Raw genomic sequence first — 21,109 nt, forward strand, 5'->3', positions numbered from 1 at the left:
TGGATAGTGCAGATTAATGGGCGGTATTATCCCCTTCTGACATCACAAGGGGAGCCAAATTTTAATTACCTATTTTTTTCACATGCTTGCAAAGTATGGTTTCAGAAAACTAACTTACTGGGTTGTTCTTTTACACATTTTCTAGGTTGATAGAAGCACTGGGAACCCAATTAAGGCACTTAAACATGGAAAAAGTTAAATTTTCATGATATGTCCCCTTTAAAGTACGCTGGTATGATTTGACACTCTAAACTACGCAAAAACCTGGTGACGCCTCTGCCACGCATAGTACTCAAAACAAGCAACAGAAAAAAAGAAAAAAAATTGTCCAATGATTGTCCATTTGGTTCATCCACCAAATAGAAAGCAAGGATGATAGACAAGTCATATGGCCTATCAATAACAAGAGTTTGCAATCAACGGAGCCACAAAATCCTGCATGATTCTCTTTAGCTTAATCCTATGAAGACTACGGAGTTGGACAAAAACTACGATAAAACCAAATGTTGGAAAGCATCTTTTGCAGCGATTTTTGTGTGAGCATATCAGTGAACACCCCTGACCACTCAGTGAGTTTCACGTCTTTGTAAACAAAAGTTTAATGCATTTTAGGAACGATTGTTCCAGTGCACCTATGCAGCCATTGTAGAGGTGGGGGTTGATACAACAAACACCCCAAAATTCTCGGGCCAGCATCATATGTCCAAATTTCAGTCAAAACCATTCTATTTCATCATAAACAATCTTAAAAGAGGGCTTTAAGTGTAAAACCGAACTTGTCCTTTAACACATGCATGTGTAACGTGGCACCACAACCAAACACTTTACGAATTATGTATTTAAGTGTTTTCATAATTAGATGATATAAGAAAATTACAACTTTTTATTTTATAATACATAAAATTAATTAAATGCAACAAAGCAGCTTATGTTTTAATTTACAGTTAACAGCAAAGTAAAAACATTTTTTTTGTAAACTCTTCTTGTAAAGTTTAGTCAGTGCCAAACTGGGCAACAGAGTGGCGTAATGCTGCAACTGCATTTACAAATGACTATTGTGTTTTCCGTGAAGATACGATAAAAACGCTTGCCGACAGTTGGAGACGGCATGAAATTTGGTGGAGGCAGACATCTCCAAATTCACTATGCAGGAAAAAACTCAGAGAAAGAATATAGATGCTTCACAGTAGATGTGGAGAGGATGGCACTGCAGGAACTCATGACAGAATAGTAGACATGACTGAACACAGTGTCAAGAGGGTTTGATTTACTTTGTTTGGTGCTGCTCTCACACTGCCTGATGCCACTTATGCTAAACTGTCACAAACACGCACAACGCTACCACCTAACACGTAAACCAAATATGACGTTAAATGGAAGCTGAGTCTAAGTTTTGTACACATACTCCATGTTTGTTTTTTACATCTCTGTGTTTGTTAAGTCAGTGAAGCTGTTTGTCCCAGCAGCAAAGGCTTTGTGTGCCTGCTTTGTGAGTTTGTGTGACTTGGGTGACACAGGTGCCCTTGGCTACACGCACACACACACACACACACACACACACACACACACACACACACACACACACACACACACACACACACACACACACACATTCCATAGACGTAAAGGTTTTTGTACTTTACAAACTGTATTCCCTTCCCCTAACAAAGCCCTAACCGTCAGAAAACGTTCTCCTACATGTTGTGTGATGATAAGAACCAGCTCTGATGTTAAGCTAACTTTTAAAGTTTTTCATTAGTATCTTGTTACAGTTGGGGTGGTTATAGTGTTATAAATATGATAAAATGTTATCAGGAGTTGGCCATTGAGAACTATAATGAAGTTGATTGTGTTAAAAATGAATGTCCTTTTTTAGAGTGTACCTATACCTCTACATTTTAGCATCTTTGAAAAACCCAAAGATGAAGTGCTTTGATAATCAGTGCCAGCTTTGTACATGTTAAAGAGGATGGTTAATGTTGGTAGGATCCCTGCAATGCATCATGTAAACTAGAGCCCGACCGATATGCATTTTTTTGGGCCGATGCCGATACAGATATTAGAGAGTAAAAAAAGACCGATAACGATATATCGGCCGATATTCATTATGTGCATATTATAGTACAGTACACATATACTACAGTATATTATACTACTACAGTACTGTACATAGAATACACTATATACATTAACAGAATATACTATATATAAATACTTTTTGCAATGATCACTCTATGATCACACCACAAATGTGGTGATCAAACACTTAAAATGACGTGACAAAGATATGTAATATAGGCAGGTGTGTTTTACAAGTTAACAACAAACTTTATTATCCAAAATGATTCTGATATAAGTGCACAAAACAGTAAACTTGACTTATTATAAATAACTTTAAAACACAAACAAAACAAAATACATATAACTTAAACCATTGTCAGTTTTAACGAGAATAATGTTATATTGGGCTTATTTTAAAAAATGGAAACTTATAAAGTCATTGTTTATTAGCTTTAGAGTAAGTTATGTACTTCACAAATTAATTAAAAACTTACCGTTAAGACGACAATGCTTGAATTACTGACAACATACTGATGTAGGCTAATGTTTAATGTACTGCACAACTTTTTTATAACACGAACCCACAGTGTTCTGCCGGGACTTTTATAAAACTAAAGCGTCTGCTCTCCGCCTCTTTTATTTAAGAAAGGGTGTAAAGTTGCGCGAGCTTATTTAATCAATTGCTTTGAAATGAGCATGTAACAGCACAAGCAGCTGTACTCCCACAGACTGCGCGTCAGTTTAAGCGCGTGCTTTCTCCGCCTCGCGTCATTTCTTCCGCTTGCGTTTGAAACAACTCGCACGTGGACAAAAAAAACTGATTAAAACCACCAAATGTAAACAGGAATGTGTCTCTCTCGTCCACTTATAATCCAATCGACCAAAGCGCGTCTTAATACCAGGTGTAAAATGTATTGAAGAAACCGCGTGACTGCCGCGCCCGCCACCTGAACTGAGAGACTGACTGAAGTGAAGGGGGTGGGGGATTGGCTGATGTCACTACAGTGAGTGACCTGAGTCGCCATTAGCAACCAATAGGGCGCACTCTGCTGGACAAACAAGTACTTACATCTTTCAAAAGCATTTAATGTGTTCTGTAAGGAACGTTCATATCGGCTTCATATCTGCGGCTTATACGCCGATACAGATATATCTGCGACATGCTCATATCGGCCGATAAAATCGGCAAAACGATAAATCGGTCGGGCTCTATTGAAAAGCGCAACAGTGCCTGGTATCAGACACTCTTCTGCAGGCAGGGGGAGGGGCGGGGATGTGTGCTCTACCCTCCACCTCGACTTTCAGAGTGTGCTTGTAGCAGCTAGGAGACTGCTCAGGTTGCAGCAACAGTACAATTTGTCCAGTTAAAAGTTGTTCTATTACTGAAATAATTTTAGAGACATTATTTAAAGGTAAAAAAACTACATAGTGTTGCTTTAAAAGGACACATCCAAAACGGCACATTTTTTCTCACACCTACAAAGGGGCTATATATGGTATTTTGAGCTAAAACTTCACATATGTACTTTGGGGACACCAAAGATTTATTTGACATCTTAAAAAAGTCTTGTGAAATGTCCCCTTTAAGGATAAAATGTGTACCTGATACGCAAAATGCGTACAGGTTGGCAGATCTGACAGTCACACAAAAATAAGGGTTAATGAAGCTACAAAACTCCAGCCCTTTATCACTGGCATTATGTAAGAGACAGAAAGAGAAAGAGAGAGACTGAGGTCAGGCAATATGAGCAGTGAGGTGTGGCTGCTGTTAAGAAACTAGAGAGCTCAGAGTAAAAGAAACTGGTCTGTCTAAGGCCATGTTTACATTAGAGCATTTGCGTTTTAAAACGGCATTTTAAAATGAAAACGATCCTCGTTTATACTGGCATTTTTAAAAGAATCTTCATCCACACTATACACCACCATAAACGCATGAAACATGACCAATCACGTAACTGGGCATGCGCATATAAGTGTAAAATAACTTATTACTCTAATAATAGCTTACCTTTGCACGTTTACGCAGCCTAGGGGTGTGCGATATTGACAAAAAGTCATACATGGGTCCTTTGCTGGCAACTATAACAGACACTATTTTTGAACCTATAAAAATGTGTTTGGGAAAGTCTTATACTGTTCTACTTCCCCCCTACAACATACTAATATGATTAATAGGTTAATTTTTATTTTATAACTAAACAGAAAGGTCTTTATGATTTAAAAATAAATCATTCAAGTGAACAGTACTAAACAGTAGCGAACTTGAAGCAAAAATAAATGTCAGCAAATGCAAACTTTAATCAAACATAGTAAGAGGTGAAGTATTGCTTTAGCCTACCAGAAATGCTCATTGCATTAATTTTTAAAAGTGTGCGAGGTCCGTGCACGTCCTCCGCTAGCAACACACAAATAGCTAAAAGCGCAAGCGCCTAAACGAGCATCATATTAATGACGTTGAGTTTATTGTTTTTATTAATTTATATTCACAAAACTTATCAACAAAACATCGATTAAAATTAAGAGACAAATTATCTGAAACGAAATTCATTTTAAAGTAGCAAACAAAACTTACATTAAACTGGAAAATAATGTCTGACCCATTACAATTCTCCCTTCATATTGGCCTTTGCAACGCCTATATTGCGTTTAAAATTACAGTCTATCTTTCGTAAGCTAACTAAATTTAAACAAAACATAAACACTTATACTGTTCTAGCTCCCCCTACAACATATTCATATGATTAATAGGTTAGTTTTGATTTTATAACTAAACAGAAAGGTCTTTATGATTTAAAAAGAAATCATTCAAGTGAACAGTACTAAACAGTAGCGAACTTGAAGCAAAAATAAATTTTAGCAAATGCAAACTTCAATCAAAATATAGTAAGAAGTGAAGTATTGCTTTAGCCTACCAGAAATGCTTAATGCATAAATTTTTAAAAGTGTGCGAGGTCCGTGCACGTCCTCCGCTAGCAACACACAAATAGCTAAAAGCCAAGCGCCTAAACAAGCATTATATTAATGACGTTGAGTTTATTGTTTTTATTAATTTATATTCAACAAACTTATCAACAAAACATCGATTAAAATTAAGAGACAAATTATCTGAAACGAAATTCATTTAAAGTAGCAAACAAAACTTACATTAAACTGGAAAATAATGTCTGACCCATTACAATTCTCCCTTCATATTGGCCTTTGCAACGCCTATATATGGCCTATAAAATTACAGTCTGTCTTTCGTAAGCTAACTAAATTTAAACAAAACATAAACACATTAAACCCAACAATACTTTAATATAAAACAGACATTATCTATAAGGATACATGTTAAAACAATCCGATAAAGCGTTTATAATAGCTGGTTGGTAGATGTTTGCTATTTTTGGCAAAACCTCCATTGCAAACCAACATTTACCTGAATAAAATAATTTTTACTTTGAAAATGATGCGCTGTCACGTTAATATCAGCTGTTCGTTTACATAAGACTCCGTCTACGTTCATTTACACTCAGAGCAACGTCTGAGTTCTCAAACTAAAACAGGGTCTTCAGCGTTTGCGAACGAATCCGTTTATGAGGGTCGAAAACGGTGATGTAGTGTAGATGAAAGGTGTAAACGTAGCAAAAGTAACGCGTTTTAAAGCATAAACGCATTAATGTAAACATAGCCTAAGAAAGTAGAGAGAAACTCTTGAGGAGGTTCTGGCCTGGTACATCACTAAAGAGCTGAGGACTGCCTTCTGCCATGGTCTCAAAAAAACAGAAGACGACTTTACACTAAATGACAGCAAGACTTCCTCACTGAATCTGGAGTAATGGAAGGACAGAAGAAAAGCAACATACAATTTGTTGGTTATGTTCTTATTCTAGCACACCTGCAGGTAAACTTATTGGTAGGAACTTAGATAATAGATAATCCAGTAATATCAACAATAGCACTCTAACCTTATTTATCGAAAATATGCATGTGAATAGAGAGGAAGCTCTGAAGCAACTTTTAGGAAATGAATATGCATTAATTTGCTTTTCACTATTGGAGGCACGTCACAAACACGGCATTACTTGTTGAATGCTAGTCGTACCCTATTTGATGCCATAAACTAAAGCAACCATCCTGCCAAAGACTATATTTCAGGTGTATACAGCGAGTTTGGCGAGAAACAAGCCCGTGGCTTACCTAAGCATTACCAGGTTCTGAAACATAACAGGACCCAGAAGCGAACAAAATCAACACTGCTTTATTGAAAATCAACTTAAACAGTCGGACTGTCAAGTCCCAAGGCACCAAAAGCGCGTCAACAGTGTTATACATTTAGGAGGCTTTTTTTACCTCACTGCTTCAGTCGTTTAACGGTGTTACTCCCTTTTCACTCAGATCTGCTCTCTCTACTGCGCCCTGAACGCGCTCTCCAGGTAAGCGATTGGATGACGGAAAGCAAGAAATTACCGTAATAAACCATAATTTGCCAAAAAGGGCAATTTATCTTCTTTTAGGAACCATTCCTTTTTTGATAGCGCAAATGGTTGAGGAGTTACGGTTAAATGAATAGCGCTTTCAGAGTGCTTTAGCGGATAACGTAAGCAACGTACCAAACACATTAAAAACAGCCTTTAATGGTAAATTTCGTTTTCTCAATGCAGATTTATTAATTAGAGAGGCTATTAAACAATAAATAGTGCATATTTACGCATAAAAACGTATGAGTGGAGTGTTTTTGGCAATGTGAATCTGCTGGTTAATTAAATTAAATGCATTCATTAATGCATTCATTAATGCAGTCAGGGATTAATAATAATTTAAAGTGAGATGGCATCTCCCATCAAAGGTTCATATTAACAACAAAAAGAAAATTGTTCTTTGTATATTTATAAATCAAACAGACACAAGATATACAGCACACAGCTTTAAAGTTGTTGGACGTAGCGTAAAACATTGTAATAAGGCACATAGCCTACCAGCAAATGACCATACTAATTTCCATATTTTCATACTTTCCATATTAGTGACAATACGCATAAGAAGATGAGTCCACCCATCCACACAATGGCGCTTTGAAAAGAAAAAATGGGAAAAGATAAAAAATCATATCTATGTCCAATCCCTCACTTATTAGTAACATAAGGTTAAAAATACTAATTTTGTCTGTAATTTAACTAAGGTTTACTACAGTGTGACTCCAAAATGTTTTATCTCATATGGCGACATACCGTAATACCGTTATACCGGCTGAAGAGTGAAAAATACCTTGATATGAATTTTTGCTCATACCGCCCACCCCTAGTCATTGCCTACCTAAAAGTGATGAGATTTTAAAAACATCACAATTTTAGGTCAGCTTTCTCTGTACAAAAAATATTTGCCAAGGAAACAAAAAGGTGCAAAAACCCATAACAATATATTATTGAAAATAGTCGCAGTCTAAAGGGAAGATTACTAATTACACCATTTGATTTGCTCAGTGTAAACATATTGGCTCAGGCTCTAAATATTGAATTGGGAGTTACGCACTACTGCACTGACGTAACGATAATGGACCCTGTCAGGTAGATATGTACAAGAAAGGTATAATAATACATCTCCCCAAAGCACTTTTTCATTAGCTCAAAGTTGTCATACTTGTTTCAATGGATTGGGAGATACAAGCACAAGTTAAACCCTCTCACCTCTAAACCCTCGGTGCCCAGAAGCATTATTTCCTAGATCATCAAAGCTGTCATACTTGTTTCAGTGCAACAAAGCTGGGAGGTACACACACACGTTCATCCCTCATATGTACTTAAACTATGACATCACACCTGACTCAATGAAACATCAGGATGACACTGTATATCAGACATGCCGATCAGTTCAACTCCTCACTGGTTTTCCATTCATGAATAAATAATGTTTTGGTCAAGGACACATGGCTGAATACTGATGGGCTGGTGTGTCAAACGGCAATCAGATTCTTAACTAAACCACGAGTGTGTTCGCATAATAAATGATGACCAAAAATGCAGTCTATTAAATGCCCTAGGTAGGTTTTGACAAGTATGGCTTTCTGAGTGATTCACATACATTAGCCTTGAGAAACCGAAACAGCCACATAACAGTGCCGCTCATCAAAATATCACACAGTTAAAAGCGAAGTAGAGGTGTTTTAAGGTAGGTCATCTCACCTTTCGCCTCGCAGTCGGCGCAGTATTTGTTATCATCCTCCCTCAGCATTTTAGACAGAATGGCCTGATGCTGCTCGTTCAGTTTCTGAGCCTTTTCCCTCTCCGATCGCGTCGTCATCTCGGCCGGTTTTCTGTCAACGTCTCCGGATAAAATCACCTGCCTTTCCCCCGATTCACTCTAGTTCAGTTGAAGCGAAATAAAAGAAAGACCATCCCCCGATAAATGAAACTATGATGGGCTTACGGCTGCGGTGCGGTGCTGACTTCAGACAGATCGGCGGAATATGGCCGATTGGAGGAAGTGACCGGAAGCGGAAACGAAGACAAGAAAGGTACGATAAACTGACTGAAATTAGTTCAATTTACACAAATGTTGACTCCGGGTTTAACCAAGCTATTCGCCGCTATACGTTTTTTAAATATATTTTTTTAATAAGTCGACAGTGTCTTTTGTTAGATAGTAATGTACATATGTCGATCCCACTTTAACATTTACGTCATTGCTGACGTGCCTATGCGTTTCGTACAGTAGGAGCCGGGAAAGCTTGCGAGAAATATAAGGTGTGTTCGACTTCATACAGCGCTGCGCAAACACATCGGCCGATGACATCAAAGTACAGCGTTTTGCGCAGCTTTTGAAACCCTCTTGTTGTACTTTGATGTCACACGATCGGTCTGCACAGAGCCGCATGCAAGTTGAGTACATTAATATGGTTATTAAACCATAGTGCAACAAATGGTATGGTTCAAATAAACGTCACCTATTCCTAAGCAGACTAGTTTCCAGTGACGTTTATTAGTATAGGTTATATTATTTCTATTTCTGATGTACAATGCAAAATATGCAAATACACTGTATACTACAGTAAGTATTTGTAAACAACAGTAGCCCAAACACTTTTGAAACCATACCTAGAACCTCCATAACTGTAATAAAATGACCCCATTAATAGATTTACAATTGATCTGCTACATTTCTGCCGAAATGTCATAGTCACTACAGTAAATTTGTAATATGACCTTTGTAAGTTTTTGTAAATGCTGGCCATTTTATCTCTTTCAGCATTACTGTTGTGCCCTGAGAAGATAATACATTCAACCATGTGTGTCTGTGTGTAATCTGCAAAGGCAACACTGTATTTTATAAAGTGTAATAAAACATATTCATATGACATGGGCAAACTTTGTCAAAATGTATAATTTTATTTATATTATTTTCCACCAAAGTATAATAAATATATGTAATTGTAACCATTATGTTTATTAAAATGTTTAATAAACAGAAATGTTTATTAAATATTTTGTCACATTTCAAACTATTTAGTTTTTACATTTAAAACTTCCTAAAATGTTTAAAATGTTACAAAATATTATGAATAAACACAATGACTTTGTTCATGCATTAAACCATACATGCTTTGCAAACACATTAAATTGTGCCGTTTCCAATAGGAAAAATATCAGAATCAAATTTCAAACAGGCTAAATCAAACCACTTACAAAAGACAAAATTGTTTGTTTAGTACCATACTACAAAAGTAGGCCCATAACTTCAGGAAGAGTGATGAATAATTTCTGGTCTAGAGTTTTTCTATTTTGTATATACAAAACAGTGATTAACAGGTGTCTATTAAAGTGATCAAATGGAAAACTTTGGATATTTTTACAGTGATCTAAAAATCAATACAACGACCCTTCCTCTCCCAGTCCCCATATCGTGTTGGTTCTGGGCCTTTGGGACCACCTTTCTCCTTGGTTTCTGGATTCACATCATCTGGAAATCCTGTTTAGGGAGAAAGTAAACATTATTCAATAATAATCAAAATATAGTGAGTTTTGCAAATGCAACTGTGTGCATATTTTGTAAAAACAATAGTTTATGTGCATATGCTATCTTAACTTTTTCATGCATGTCATGCTAAAGTTATTTTACTGTTGAATAATAAAGATTCTATTTGCTCTTACTTTCAAGAACGTCTTTAAAGTTTGACTCATTTTCGTCCATGTCAAAGCGCCCTTGCGGTGTTTTCGCTTTCTTTAGTGGTTCTTTATCTTTGTTCACCCCACCAGATCCATATCCTGCTGCTCTTTGACATTCTGCAGTAAAAATCCAACTGTACAGTGAACAAATTTAAGGCAAATCGCAAACACACTTTATGCGACTCAGTAATTGACCACTATCCAAAAAATTAATGCGATTGTTAATGACCGCAAAAGAGAATCTGACAATATGCAAACAAATTGGTTCAGCCAATGTTAAGATGACTGGTTGCACTCACCTAATAAAGTCGACTCCAAAAACAATCCCCTGTTTACAAAACCTCTAGTTGTAGTACAGCAAACACGTAAAAGAGACATTTTGAATGACGCTTCTTTTTTTATTAATTTGCCTGTTGTAACCCAGTTGAAAATTACAAAACCGCAATACTCCGACGATGAAAAATGACGTTTCGCGCGTCATCATTATGAGACAAGAATCACATTCGAGAGGGTGGTGTTAGCGCTTAAAAAGTGCAGACGCTTTCAGGAAAATTTTGTCTGACGAGAAAGTGACTGCTGGAATGTCTATATAGGCTATTTTCACAGACTGTTAAAATCTATCATTCTATTTCAGCAAATATAACAAATGTGAACTATGTTGTGTGTTTGATTTTCATTTTTGGTTTAAAGTTTCACTGTTAAAGCTATGTAAAATTAAGTGAAAAACTAAAAAGCACATATTTTATTAAGATACCGGTATCTGTGATTGCATAACATGTCTTTAGCAATTAAAAATGCAATAAAAAAATAAACAAAAACATAAACGTACAACACTGTATCATGCCATGCAATGAATCTGATCCATAAAACTGCATACCTCTTATTTTAATTTAATTGATTGGCTACAACAATAATGTGACACAAAAGAGATCTTTTCCATATTAATTATATAATATATTACCCACTGTAATCATTTCGGTTCACATATGTTACTCTGATGAACAGTTTTCAAACAGACTTATCCTTTGTATTTTATGTTAAAAGCACAATTTTATTTTATTTTAGTATATTTTAAAATGTATTTTATTTTAAGACAAAGAGTGCATTGGCTTTGGTGGTCAGACTTTTACTTTTCTTAGAAAATAAGGTCTTTGTCATTTGCATTGGGATCATTGAAAATGGCTAAATGACTCACAAACGTTCTGGAACCTTTTAAGCGACGCTTATGTAACACGTTACACGATTTTGGAAGATATGATGATACGTAAACCATATTCCGTTTCAGGACTTAAAAAAGCATCTGGTTAGTTTTAGGCACACCATCACATCTGCACATAGTTAATATCACAAACACATTTTGCACTCTTCGTACAATAGAAAAGAAATATACATTTATCATGCGACGAAAACTGTCATTCACATTGGGAAGAGATCCCTCTGGGATCTATCCAAAATTACAAAACAAAACTTACAAGGCGTTGCTATGGGTACTTAATAATATAAAAAGCTAAACAAGTCGAACAGTTAAAGTGACCCAAAGAGTAAATATTTAATATTTTTTTATGAAAAATAAGTGCCATTCTCAACTTTCGAGAACTTATGTGTGCTTTAAGTAATTTAAAATCAATATGAATTGATTACTTTGTATTAATTGATAAACTGTATTTTGTAAAGAACACATAGGCTAATCTCTGAAAAAAGGTGAAAGACAAATTAAATTCGTGCCATTATACATTTCCATTTCAGTACGTTTCAAATAAAATTGTAAAAGCATATATAACAGTAACACTTTCGATTGTGTAAAATGATCAGACAATAAATGCATAGTACTGTGCAGGTACAAACCATTGATAGTATTTTTTGTGTCTTTAATTTGAATCAATTAATCGATTATTCTCCCAACAATATTTGCGCGAAACAGGCAAAAGAAAAGACAAACTGTTCGGCTAAAATCAACAAATACTTTGAAAATATAAAACATATATGACAAAGAGTAGGTTTTTTTTCTTGAAAGTCGCAACAATTGCTTATTTTTTTTCTGTATAACAAGTGCTTAAGTGATCTATTTAACACGTTCCGTTTCACCTCACAGAGAAAAAAGTTTCTCATTTATTACAAATAGCCTATAAAAGAAAAGCCGTAGGTCAATTTCATTTATCCTGTATGTTGTTTTTAAATAACAGTTTTGTTTAAAGTATTAATTAAGAAGCGTGCAAAATGTTATCCATCCACATACTGATTGTGTGATAAATGCAATGTCAAATGTATGTAGTCACCTGCAGGACAACGGCGAAATCACACCATTTAATACAATCAATTTAGTCAATATTAATTTATGTATTGTTTATCTTTACAAATTAAATTATAGCCCAATGTTAAATATATTATTAAATCTACGAAGTAGGTGCACACACACCGTGGTGTCCTATTAAATTGTTTAGTTATATTTGAAGGCAATGAAACGTGCTTTGCACACTATAACGAAATAGGAGGAAAATATTGAAAATACCTAATGCTGCATGAAGACCGACCATATAATGAAAGTCTTGTGCTTGTATAAAACACCCTCATAATATCCCTAAAGCGCACTTCCAGCTCTCGTCGAGCACTTAATCCTTGTAACAAAGTGAACTTTGTTACATTTAATATCTTTGTCAATGGCATAATCAGTCACAAAGCCTCAGTGGATAACCACTGACTGCACTGAAAGCTCACACCTTAGATACAGAATGAGGCATCATGTGTGAAAGAATTTCTTTACAAGAATTACAATTTTATTCCATTATGATATTTTAATTATGTCTATTTAGGCTACTTTTACACATTTAATGCTTATGATGTTCAATTGCAGATGAAAACTACCAGGTGCTTTATAACGATTAGATTTTAATCACAAAGATAATTAATTTGTTAGTCAAGTGGTGCAAGTCTCTCAGAGTCCAATGGGGACTGCTTAGAGACGATCGCTTATGCAGAAATCACAAATCATGTATTTGTATTTAACCTAATTAGTTATTAGTTTGTAATGTCCTTACGTTTGTGTCTTATGCATGTATAGATATTTTTAGATCATTATCAATAAAAGAAAGGTTCAAATGTTACGGACTAGGAATTGGCATCAAATATGTGATATTGTAATTTTTCGCTTGTCCTGCAGGTGACTGCTTGAGGCATTTCTATACCAAATAAATTATGAAGCTTTTGTGAAAGCCTGTAATTACCTTCGGGATTATATTATTTTGGGAAAAAAGGCCCTGTTAATCATTACAGAATATTTAAAAATGACTTATTTATAAACGTAATTTTATAGTGTTAATCAGAAGAAATAAACCGAATATGATATGGATGAGGTACAAACAAATGCTAACGAAATATAAATATCATATAGGATCATATAGGTTATAGCTTACATTGTGATTGCATTTTGAAAATGAATGAATTAAAAACAACTTAAAAAAATTACGTTTGTATTACAGCATAATTCTTTAAGCTGTTAACTGTTACTTAGTGTTATTTTGAAAATAATGTGTAATTTTAATGTCTTGACCAATGCTTCTGTTGCTCTTAAGTCTATAAAAGTTTCTCGTCTTAATCTCTTAATCACAGTTGGGAACGCTGCTGATTTTCGCCGTGTTCTCAGTCCAGGGCTGAAGGTTCTGAAGTGCGAATAAAGAGCTGTTGTGTAGACATATTGGGTCCGGATTAACAGGTTGGTTTATAGTCTTTTGAAAAGCTTCTTGTTGAAGTTGCATAAGGATTCGGTTTGCTTGCTGTCGTTCGGCTTCTCTCTCCTCCGCTGTCTGCCTCCTGCAGGGTTTGAATCACAGCATAAGTGGCAAACTGTTTATTCCGTTATTATGATTTCAACCATGATTTCAAATAGATATATTTATTTAGCGTGATTTAGCGTGAGTAAGTACCAACGAACGATTTTGTGAATGCAGGAATAATACAGGAAACAAAAAATAGGCTTTAAGCAAATCTGCAAAACTGCAATGACTCTACAAAAAATTTGTAAAAAATGTGTCAACCAAACAACACTTAAACAGTTTTTACACGTTTATTTATTTTCTAATATTGTTGCCAAGACACGTTTTTTGTCATTATGCTGTCACTCAGCCGGCGCAATGCGACAAATAGAATATTAATTAATTAATTAAAGTTAATTATTGTAATATATAAGGTCAAGAGTTTGTTTCAAAAACGAGATAACTTTGGTTTTTAACAAATCTATTTTTTTTATTGTGCATTCAAATTAATATTAATTAAACTGCAATTCCTTTGTTTTGATTTAAACCTTCATAACTAAAAAAAATACAGCTAAGTAGCACAATAAAAGCATGGTAACATAATAATAAACATGTTTTGGCCAAAAAAAAACGTAGTTTTAAAACCAAACTCTTATATGAACTAATAGAAATTTACAATTTTGGCAGGCTTTTATTTCAAAAGTGACCAACAGTACATTCAGTCTGTATATTTTAACAGTGTATGTGTTCCTGGGAATCGAACCCATGACATTTGCTTTGCGAATGCAGTGTTCTACCAGTAAAGCTATGAAAAGTAACTGTTTCAAATGTCTGTAATTTTAGTTTCAATAGTGATAATGTAACATATATCAGCTGCCTAACAACTCATCAATTTATGATTAAATCACTTAAGGCCTGTTGTAATAAGAATTACTTATCCTTTTATCAGTTTAAAGTAATCAGTAAAAAATAATAAATAATTATGTAAATTCTGGTTAGAAGTCAAAGTAAGAATATAAAAGTACAGGATATAAACTGTTTAATTTTTAAAAATATAAATATTTTACATACAGTAATGTTTGTTATTTCACAGTGAAGTATCTATTTAAAAATTGATGTACTGATAAAAAGCATTTACTTTTTGAATGTGTTTTAGCAGCAAATGTAAAAGCTCACCTCCATTTGGTTCTTCTGTTCTGAAACCATGTTTTGACCTGCGCATCAGTCATTTTAAGTGCTTTCGCCAAGGCTGCTCTCTCTGCTGAGGCCAGGTACTTCTGACGGTGAAAACGTTTCTCCAGCTCACAGATCTGAAGACGCGTGAAGGACGTCCTGGGCTTCTTCTTCTTCGGAGGGGTTCGGTTCTGGTACGGATGACCTATACGACGTGTTACAGTGAACGGTGAGAGGGCCACTGGATTGAGAGATAGGGTGAAAGCAAGCGGGAGAAATCAGCAAAAACGACAGAGCCGAGCAGTAAAAAGCACATGAAATCTCCAGAGGAAAATGAATTTGGCCCTTTTGAAGCAACATGCAACAACCAGAAAAATTAAACAAGCTTAGCCAAGCAAGCAAACAGACAGGGATATCTCTTAATCTTAATACTTAGATATTATTAGATATTTAATAAGCTATAATGTGTTTGTCCATTCAGAAATCGGACATATTGCCATATATAAAGGTGTTTTGAATACAATATATTCAGATATCTTGTGTAAGTAATAGCCTAGGTTTAATTATTATTGAACAATAATGCGGAATAAGGAAAATATTCAAGACTATTTTATCACATACACAGTTATGTAAATATACAATTAGCAGTAAAACGTAAACAGACATTGTGCAAAAAAGAAAACTAATTTGTCAACCTACAAAACTAACAATTGGCAATGCAATATGCAAACCTGGCATTTATGTAATTCTTAATTAAACAAAACAAGACATACAATACATTACATTCAAGAAGAGTTTAAATTAACATGTCCTGACCAAATTAATCTTGTGAATGTGTAAGCTAATTTCATGTGGCCTACAGATGCAGCGTCTGATCAATAAAGTGCGTAAAAAATGTATTGTTACTTTGGTAGTTTGTATTGTTATACGCATATCTCAGAACCATATTATAATACAATTTAGATAGAAATGTCTGAAATGAGGATACTTTATGAAGTAGGAACAATAAAAGCAATACAACAACTTACAATAAATAAATAAATTAGCTTAGGAATTGTGCATCCACATTATGTGTGTAATAATAAATAAGAACAACTAAAGCACAGAAATACCCCATAAAAGTTTAGTGTGACAGCTGTTACCTGTAAATCTGTCTTTGGTGTATCTCCTGTTACTCTCCATCCAAGGAAATGTTAATCCTGTGAGATTGTTAATGGTGCCCATGCTTCCCATACTTGGCACCGCGGTACCGCTGGTGGGAATGGATGAGTGAACGTTGCTCAGCGGCCGGTGCGCTGGAACCCTGATCACCCCTGAAGAATTAAGGCAGTTCCCATTAACATTCGTGTTCAAGTTCATGTTGTATGAGCCGCCGAGGGAGCCAACGCTGCACGAGTTCCCATTGTATCCAGCCGAGTTATTGACATTGTAGTTGCCAGTCATGGTATTGTAGGCTGTACTGACTATGCACCCCAAGCCGTAGTCCAAGTCCTGCATTCTGGGGTTGGAGATCATGCAACTTCCCTGCTCTGCATTGTTAAGAATCTGATCGATCCCAAAACTGATGGTGTCTGCGTGCGTCTGGTGGAGATGCGCTCCCATATGATCCATGGTGTAGAGAGGCGCGCGCGCTCCTGCAAGCCTACAGGATCCTCCACGTCACCCACGTTATCATACAGCAACTAAAACGCAGTTTAGTCCTGACTTGTCGTTATCTAATAGCGTTGACTGCATGAGTATGTGTGAGTAAGGATGAACTACTGAAGATTGTCTTTTTTACTGCCTCCCTTTACCCTTATAGCTTTAGCCTGCCGGATGAAGCAACGGGAACATCAATCAAAATGCCAAAGAGGCTGGGTAAAATTAAGCCTCCAATTCAGAGCTGAGAGACCCAATTGGCTGTTCAATGAAATTCAGTGGAATTCCCTTTTCAACACAGGGGAACCCGCAGTGATTTATTAAACCAAACGATACACAGACTCAACAAAAAAGTGACAATTTTGGTTACCATTATGTAGTTTCTGCCTTTGAAATATTTTGTCTTTGGATGCTTTTTAAAATACCTTTTGGCATAAGGAAGAGGAGGCAATGATTTCGAGGTTAGGTATTTTTAACTCTTGTTAGACTAGACAAATTACAAACGAGAAGCATTTTTATGTGAATGAATATTGAATATTGATAATTTTTCTCGGATTGAAATGTGGCCATAATAAATATGAACAATTATAACATATTGAAAAACAGAAAATGTAAGTAAATCAATTTATACAGTAAATTTAAATACCCTGCATGGGAGGTTAAATATATTGGCCTACTTAAAATGTTGTTTATATTTTTACAATGTATGTTTTATCCCAGTGGAATTTTTTTATTTTCTTATACGTAAATTGATAAGTTATCATAGCAAAATTGATTTATTATTAAGATTAATTTGGTCAGAGAAATTGATTCAACGCAGTGTATTAACTTTTGTATTAATCATTCATTTTTTTTATGATAATATCATAATATCAAATAAACAGCTTACGTAAAAGTTAACAGACGATATTATTTTTTTCTGGGTCGGAGTGATTATTTAACAGAGACATGCTTTAAGTATTAATATCTGCATTAATTAATTAATGCTATCTATTATATTAATGCATTAATATTATTTATATGATTAATTATTTAATTATATTAATGCATTAATATTACATATATGATTAATTATTTAATGCAAACATTATATATATATATATATATATATATATATATATTATATATATATAAGATGTGATTATCTAAACCACCTTATTCTTAAAATCCACAGCAATATGGTAACAATACATTTTTTGCTATCTGAAATAAAACGATAAAGTCGGAATGTTAAGTGCTTTATTAGAGCATTATTAACCCACCAAGGCCCACTTTACAAGTGGCATTTATTGACAGGCTACTAATATTTCAGTCCTGCGATCTTTTCCTGGGATCGAAATACGTTGATCCAAATTAAACGAATTTGTTGACGAACCTGTCGGTCACGACCATAAGGTTTGCTTGATACTATAATAAATATATGATAATAACTTGATAATATTAAGGAATTTAAAGCCAAGAAGAACAACCTTTGAGGACATTGAAGACACATTTGCAGCTCAGCTGAAGTCTCTGTAGTGGATCAGTCTACCTGTGTAGTGTTTGACATCTGAGCCTGAGCGCACTGGCGCCACTTCCATCAGCTGCATCTCTGAACGAAAGCTCACAGCCCTGCTGCTGACAGCTTCAAGAGTTTATCTACATAAATGCATCACAACACCAGAATTTATCCTTGCTTCATTTGCATGTAATAGGTGACAAATAAAAAACATATACATCTAGTGCATTGTTCAGAAAAAAAATAATATTAATATTTCTGCATTACGCACTATATAAAGTAAAACATTACACTGAGACTAATATATTATGAGTATATAATTTGGTGGTGTGTTGTCCTGTATTGTCGTTTTAAAGCTCACTATAGCCTACATCTGAAATAACACTCCTTACAAAGACAAATATTCAATCTCCCTGTTTACTGAGTTCATTGGAGTTCATCCTCTGAGAAATTCTGTGTATGGTTATAACTCAACAAAACCATGTTGTCCAAAATGATTGTGATTGATGGTGTAGTTTTTTATTGTCGTCGTCATCTTTTGTGTGTTAAAAGTGCTAGGTATTGAAAATAAAAAGGAGCAAATTGATGCAAGGAGCTTACTTACATTTGTTCTCAGCCTTATGAAAAGAGAAACAGACTTTTATTTTAGAAGCTCAAAATATTTGGTTCACTATCTTTAACCTTTGAAATAGATTAATGAGCTTGGCAGAACATTTTAATGCATTATGTCAAATGGAAAGGGCCCATGGATTTTTTTTTTTGGACTGTACTGCTGAAAATAAAATATAAGAACAAGCATTTCATTTACCACCTTACAAACTTACATTTGACTTAAACCAACAACAGAAAGCCAAATATGGTTGTTTTACATCTTAAACACTCTTTAAGGTGTATGGCCTCTTTAGACTGTTTTACACTATAATTTGTTTGCTAAACAGATTAGTTGGTGTTAAGAATTGAAATGATGACCAAGCACCGGTTAACAAATGTCCAGATCAGTTGCTGAGGTGTTGAGGGACAGGACATCCATTAACTTGTTGTGTCTCCCATGTTAATGGCTTGTTTTACTGGATAACACATCTCTCAAAACAGCGTTTGAACACTTATTTGATCAATTTGCCATCCCTTATAATATTTCAGTCCAGAGAGAAAGAATGCATGCTTGAGTAATCAAAAAATAATTTGACTAATGCAAAATCATATACAAGTTAATACTGTAATTATTGAACTAGTTAAAGTGCCTGTCTCAACATCACATTTAAGTCAAAACAAGCTATATGTTATGACTCTGTTTTGACATTTAATACGACTGCTTTCATAACAATGTTCATTTAATGTCATTATCAAGTCTTCGGAATGGACAATCTTGGTGAAATTATCAACTTCAAAGAACATTCCTGTTAATGTAATTTGTGTCCACTAACATTATTGGTTTGTATATGTCTCTTAAAAATCTATTTATTTTGGAATAGAAAACATCAAACATTTCATCATTTGCTGCTTCACCATATCAGCAGTGTTACACCATCTCATCCCTTTTCCAGTTTGTCACTCTTCACAACCATCCGCTTCCCGACGCTGTTAAGCAATTTTCACACTCAACCTAATGAGAAAACTTGCCATTGTAAACTCCATTTTCCTTTTTTTGCCAGAGGCATGCTTTGGAAATCTATACAGGTCCGATCGCTCATAGGTTGAATTGGAGCGCAGATTTATTGCACTGAAGCCCAAATTCTCACTCCCACTAGCAAATGGGAAGTCTCATCTCATACTCCAGGCACCATGTGGATTCACTCTTCAGTCTAATAGTGGACATGACACCAGTGACAGCGGAAGCTGCTCCTCCCCAATAGCCACTGGATGGTGTGTCTGTCCTCTTGAGTGTGGGTGCATCCTGTCGCCTGTTTCATTTAGGGGAGGCGAGTGAGCCCGGCCTCACTTCCCTTTTCCATCCTGAACACGGCAGCCCAGCTGGGACCTGTTTACTTCACTGAGATGGATGGATTCATCCCATCCCACCAGCTACTGGTCATTACGTGTGACATCAACACTATTGCGCTATCGCTCCTCCCCCCCTCCCCACCATCACCATTTCCAGCCCAAAAGAAGACTTGACTTTTATAGCACTCTGTGTGCTACTATCCCCTGCCAATGCTTAGATTCATATTTCCATATATTTTCTCAAATATTTTAATAACTAAAACATTTGGTCCTCTCATCGACTATTAGAAAGGTTTTAGTTATAAAATATCACTATTAGATCAGTATTTGAAAATGATGGTTTGCAGACTGATCTAAGCAGTCTGAATGTTTAATAGAATAGATAATAATAATACTAGTTTACTTTTATGCATTTGGCAGACTCTTTCCAAAAGGACTTATAGTGCATTCAAGGTACACAATTGATCAGTTTTTGTGTTCCTTGGGAGTCAAACCCACAACCTTTTGCACTGCTAATGCAATGCTCTCAGGAACATGTGTTGATAAATAATAATTGTGACAAGGTAAGAAAGGAGCAAATGAAAAGCAGCAGATATGGAAAGAGAGGGAAGCAGAGGAGTGAAAAAGCATAGGGGAAAAGAACAAAATATTAATTCAGCAATTTTAGTATAACCAGGGAGGGTGACATTAATCAAAATTACACGTTATATGTGACCTAATTTTTCTTTTTCATTATCTTCATTATATTCCACACCGCACCATCTTTTCTGAATGCATAAAGAGATATTCATACATATATTCATGATCACATTATTGAAAAAGACGGCAATATTTTTTCATTAAACCACAGAGTGCAAAACAAAATCTACATATATTTATATCGAAACGTCGTCGGATTGTGGAGTTAT

General features: G+C 35.2%; 3 protein-coding genes across 9 annotated transcripts in view; all 3 read right to left on the bottom strand.

The window, feature by feature from the left end:
- smap1 (small ArfGAP 1) overlaps positions 1-8,633 on the bottom strand; it is a 110,594-nt gene extending 101,961 nt beyond the window's left edge. Inside the window, exon 1 of one of the 6 annotated variants that reach the window (XM_073873297.1) lies at positions 8,223-8,633. In XM_073873297.1, the coding sequence (XP_073729398.1) occupies positions 8,223-8,340 (118 nt within the window). In that variant the 5' untranslated portion in view covers positions 8,341-8,633. The remainder of the gene's footprint in view (positions 1-8,222) is intronic. The other 5 variants (XM_073873298.1, XM_073873295.1, XM_073873300.1 and 2 more) reach the window with 5 other exon arrangements.
- Positions 8,634-9,401: 768 nt separating this feature from the next.
- sdhaf4 (succinate dehydrogenase complex assembly factor 4) lies at positions 9,402-10,686 on the bottom strand. Its single transcript, XM_055169434.2, has 3 exons — positions 10,502-10,686; positions 10,188-10,319; positions 9,402-10,005 (listed from the first exon to the last, which is right to left on the bottom strand). The coding sequence occupies exons 1-3, from the start codon at positions 10,578-10,580 to the stop codon at positions 9,896-9,898; spliced, it is 321 nt and encodes a 106-aa protein (XP_055025409.1). The 5' UTR covers positions 10,581-10,686; the 3' UTR covers positions 9,402-9,895.
- A 2,968-nt stretch (positions 10,687-13,654) lies between these two features.
- On the bottom strand, positions 13,655-16,873 carry tlx1 (T cell leukemia homeobox 1). 2 transcript variants are annotated; one of them, XM_073873302.1, is made up of 3 exons: positions 16,267-16,873; positions 15,128-15,329; positions 13,655-14,009 (listed from the first exon to the last, which is right to left on the bottom strand). In XM_073873302.1, the coding sequence occupies exons 1-3, from the start codon at positions 16,733-16,735 to the stop codon at positions 13,799-13,801; spliced, it is 882 nt and encodes a 293-aa protein (XP_073729403.1). In that variant the 5' UTR covers positions 16,736-16,873; the 3' UTR covers positions 13,655-13,798. The 2 variants fall into 2 exon arrangements, with proteins under 2 accessions (XP_073729403.1, XP_055025403.2); XM_055169428.2 differs by having other exon boundaries at positions 15,128-15,365.
- Between the last annotated feature and the right edge of the window lie 4,236 nt (positions 16,874-21,109).

Source organism: Misgurnus anguillicaudatus, chromosome 11 (assembly GCF_027580225.2).
Source record: "Misgurnus anguillicaudatus chromosome 11, ASM2758022v2, whole genome shotgun sequence".
NCBI classification, from domain to species: domain Eukaryota; kingdom Metazoa; phylum Chordata; class Actinopteri; order Cypriniformes; family Cobitidae; genus Misgurnus; species Misgurnus anguillicaudatus.